Genomic DNA, 3,734 nt, shown 5'->3' on the forward strand with positions numbered 1-3,734 from the left:
ATATATATATATATATATATATATATATATACATAAATAATACAAAAAAAAAAAAAAAAAACACTTTAAAGTTTTATCTTTTGTTTCGTAAATATCTATTATTTTTTTGGAAAGTTATAATATTACACCACTTTTATAAACGTTTAAAATTATCTTTAAAATAGAAAAATAATTATAAAATTTGTCCAATAGTTGATGAATCTAAATGTAATTTTTTCAAATTGAATTAAAAAAAAAGTGTTTTAGTTACTGTCATATTAATTTTTATTCAAGATTTTAATGAATTAACATTTCCATAACCGTTTAAAAAAGTCTATAAATGATCAAGAATAAGAATACTAAGTTTTGAAGGGATATTAAAAACAAAGAGACCAACCTTAAAAGAAAAAAATATTTAAAAAAAATTATGATTTGGCATTTAAATATTTGCACTTTTTAGTTAAGTTTTCTATTGGCTGGCTGGCTGGCTGTCTATGTAATTGTATGTGTTGGTGGGGGTACATTAAATTTTGGTTGTTTTTATAAGACAGAAATGGTACGTGCGAAGAACCCCACAAGGCCACATGGAACAGAAATGATTTTCTACTGTTCAATTGCTGTATATACATATATATATACACACACACACACACATTCGCTTGTTTTTTAAGATATTTTTGTCTGACTTTGTATTTAGATATTCCATAGCTTTTCTTTCTTTATGTGATCATAATTTTGTTTCAATAAGATGATAAAATGAGTGTTTTCTAAATGGGTCGGTAAATGTTGGTTTCTTTTTTTTAAATCTGAAAGATAAACTGTTGTCCTTTGTTTTTATTTAATAATACGTTGCTTTTATCAGTTAAGAATTGTAAATGTCATCTTCCCCTTTTATATATATTTTCTTTTAAATTCTTTTCAATTAGAATATTAAATTAATTTATATTAATAATTTTAATAAATTATCCTAATTGAGTAGAATTTATTAGTAAAATACTGTTTCAACCATTAAAGTTTTAGCCCCTTAAATATTGACATCATTCATAACATTTTAAAATACGTCTGTTATGAAAAAGTTTTTACACTCTCTAAAACAATATTTTGTTCTCTACCCTATAGACAAAAACAAAAATAAATAATCCATCTAGAAGAGACCAAAACCTTTCTAGAGAGAGAGAGGATGATGTTAAGTTTGGGAGGTGACCACCCCGAATAGAAAATAATAGAAAATAATTAGATATTAATGATGATCATAAGTTTAATAATGATGTGAATTAAAATGATGTGTAATATTCACTTTTTGTCCTTTGGAGTCATTTGAGAGCTTTTTAGCAGTGGTGGGTGTGTTCTGGGAGTTATTAAAAAAAAAAAAAAAAAAAAAAAACATTGTGTTTTATTTATAGTCTACATCAGTTGGTGGTGGGTGTGTTGTAAGAGGTTGCTGCTTGTGTGATGAGCCATTTTAGCGCCACCCTTTTTTATTGCTTTCCAAGCTTTTGTAGCAATCAAGCTCCCCACATTTTAAAAAACATTAAAAATAAAAGAAGAAGAAGAAGAAGCACATAAATGGATTGATTGTTGTGCCCCATGGGTTGGGTTTGTTATGTTATTTAACCCTTTCTCCCCTCCATTTTTCCATTCCCTCCATCTCCTTTACTTTTCCTCTTCTCGGGATCTCAATTCTCTCCCTCCACACAGGGACGACAACAAACACAGCACACCCCGACACAGGAACACACGCCATTGCGTACGCCTTTTGCAACTTCCAAAACTACACCAGGTTCTTCTTTCTTCTTCTTCATATCATTCTTTCACTTCTTTCTTATGCCTTTGTTGTCTTATTTGGGTCTATGTTTAAGGAACTAGACATGTTCATAATCCATGCAGGGTTTGTAAGTGGATCGATCAGACGTGAATATGAACTGTATTCCACATGTTCCCCCAGGCTTTAGGTTTCACCCAACAGATGAAGAATTGGTTGATTATTACCTGAGGAAGAAGGTTGCTTCCAAAAGAATTGATTTGGATATCATCAAAGATGTTGACCTTTACAGAATCGAGCCATGGGATCTTCAAGGTTTTAATACTTTGGAATACCTTGAAAAAAACATTTTTTTTGGGTCCAAATATTAAGGATTGTTTTGTTTTTGTTTGTGTAGAACTATGTAAGCTGGCTGGAAGTGAAGATCAGAATGAATGGTATTTTTTTAGCCACAAAGACAAGAAGTATCCGACAGGAACACGCACAAACCGAGCTACTAAAGCTGGGTTTTGGAAAGCAACAGGAAGAGACAAAGCTATTTATGCTCGACATTGTTTGGTCGGGATGAGAAAAACCTTGGTCTTCTACAAAGGAAGAGCTCCCAATGGACAAAAATCAGATTGGATAATGCACGAATATAGACTCGAAACTAATGAAAATGCAACTCCTCAGGTAGCTCTTTTACCATTTTTACTATTTAGGGGACGCCCACTTATCTGATTTAGAAAATGATCATGAGTGTTTATAAGAGAGTTTATATTCAAAGTTGACAATATCATACAATTGTAGAGAGTCATGATTTTTAACAAACATTTGCTGTGAGATGGGTATGAAAATCTCTTTCTAACAAATGCTTAAAAAAGATGATAATATTTAGTAGCTGTGGGCTTGAGCTATCTATTGTTTAAATAAAAAAATTAGTGTCCCACAATATTCGAATATGTTTGTACACATGTTTCTTTCATTTCCATGAACATATAATCTAAGGATGGATCATAATAATGAGTGAAGTTATGCATAACCCAGTTGAAATAAATGATTTTTTTTTTTAATATTTCATACAAATTCCATATTATACTAATACAACTCCAATAAAATTGGCAATGTACCAGGAAGAAGGATGGGTTGTTTGCAGGGTTTTCAAGAAGAGGATGCCGACGGTGAGAAAGGGCGGCGACTATGGCTCACCGTGCTGGTACGACGACCAAGTCTCCTTCATGCCGGAGCTCGATTCCCCGACCACCCAAATCTTTCGCCACCCCTCTTATCCCTGCAAGCAAGAGTTGGAGTTGCACTTCCATGCGCCGCCGCACGACCCCGTCTTCCTCCAACTCCCTCATCTCGAGAGCCCAAAACTTCCCCCGTCCTCCGTCCCCACTGCCAACTCTCTCCTCCCTTACGCCTATGACCGAGACACCGCCCTCGCCCCGCTGTATGGCATGGAGCACGCAGTGGATCACATGACAGATTGGAGAGTCATGGAAAAATTTGTGGCTTCTCAGCTCAGCAACGATCAAGATTTGAAGCAACCCAACTATTCTGATGGTGCTATATTTCAAGTGCCCCAGAGCTCCGCCGGGCCGGAGTGTGAACATAAAGATATAACGCCAGAATTTGCCCGGGCATCGCCGTCGAGTCACCAAGTGGATATGTGGAAGTGAAGAGGAAATTTATTTCTACATGGTGTGTGCGTCCCAGAAAAAAATGAAAAATGGAAAATATACAAAATACTAATTATAGGAAGTACAGTTGAGTGGAGAAGAAGCCAATATTAATGATATTATGCGGTTGCTGTACATAATAAGGATGGAAAAATGAACGGTATGCCTTTTAATCAACTATTGCTAGGATTTTAATGATCCAAATATATATCGTTTAATATATTAATAACATATATAAAAATATAAACTAGTTTTATAGGGAAATTATTATTATTAGGTTAGAAGATCCTTAGTTACTCCCCGTATGAATAATTTTGACATGGATTTGGTTG

General features: G+C 33.9%; 1 protein-coding gene across 1 annotated transcript; it reads left to right on the top strand.

Annotated features, from left to right (window-relative positions):
• The first annotated feature begins 1,518 nt into the window (after positions 1 to 1,518).
• LOC111491482 (NAC domain-containing protein 7-like) lies at positions 1,519 to 3,499 on the top strand. The gene is made up of 4 exons (XM_023140404.1): positions 1,519 to 1,759; positions 1,867 to 2,056; positions 2,139 to 2,413; positions 2,854 to 3,499. The coding sequence occupies exons 2-4, from the start codon at positions 1,897 to 1,899 to the stop codon at positions 3,400 to 3,402; spliced, it is 984 nt and encodes a 327-aa protein (XP_022996172.1). The 5' UTR covers positions 1,519 to 1,759; positions 1,867 to 1,896; the 3' UTR covers positions 3,403 to 3,499.
• The last annotated feature ends 235 nt before the right edge of the window (positions 3,500 to 3,734 follow it).

Source organism: Cucurbita maxima, unplaced genomic scaffold (assembly GCF_002738345.1).
Source record: "Cucurbita maxima cultivar Rimu unplaced genomic scaffold, Cmax_1.0 Cma_Scf00016, whole genome shotgun sequence".
Classification (NCBI taxonomy): domain Eukaryota; kingdom Viridiplantae; phylum Streptophyta; class Magnoliopsida; order Cucurbitales; family Cucurbitaceae; genus Cucurbita; species Cucurbita maxima.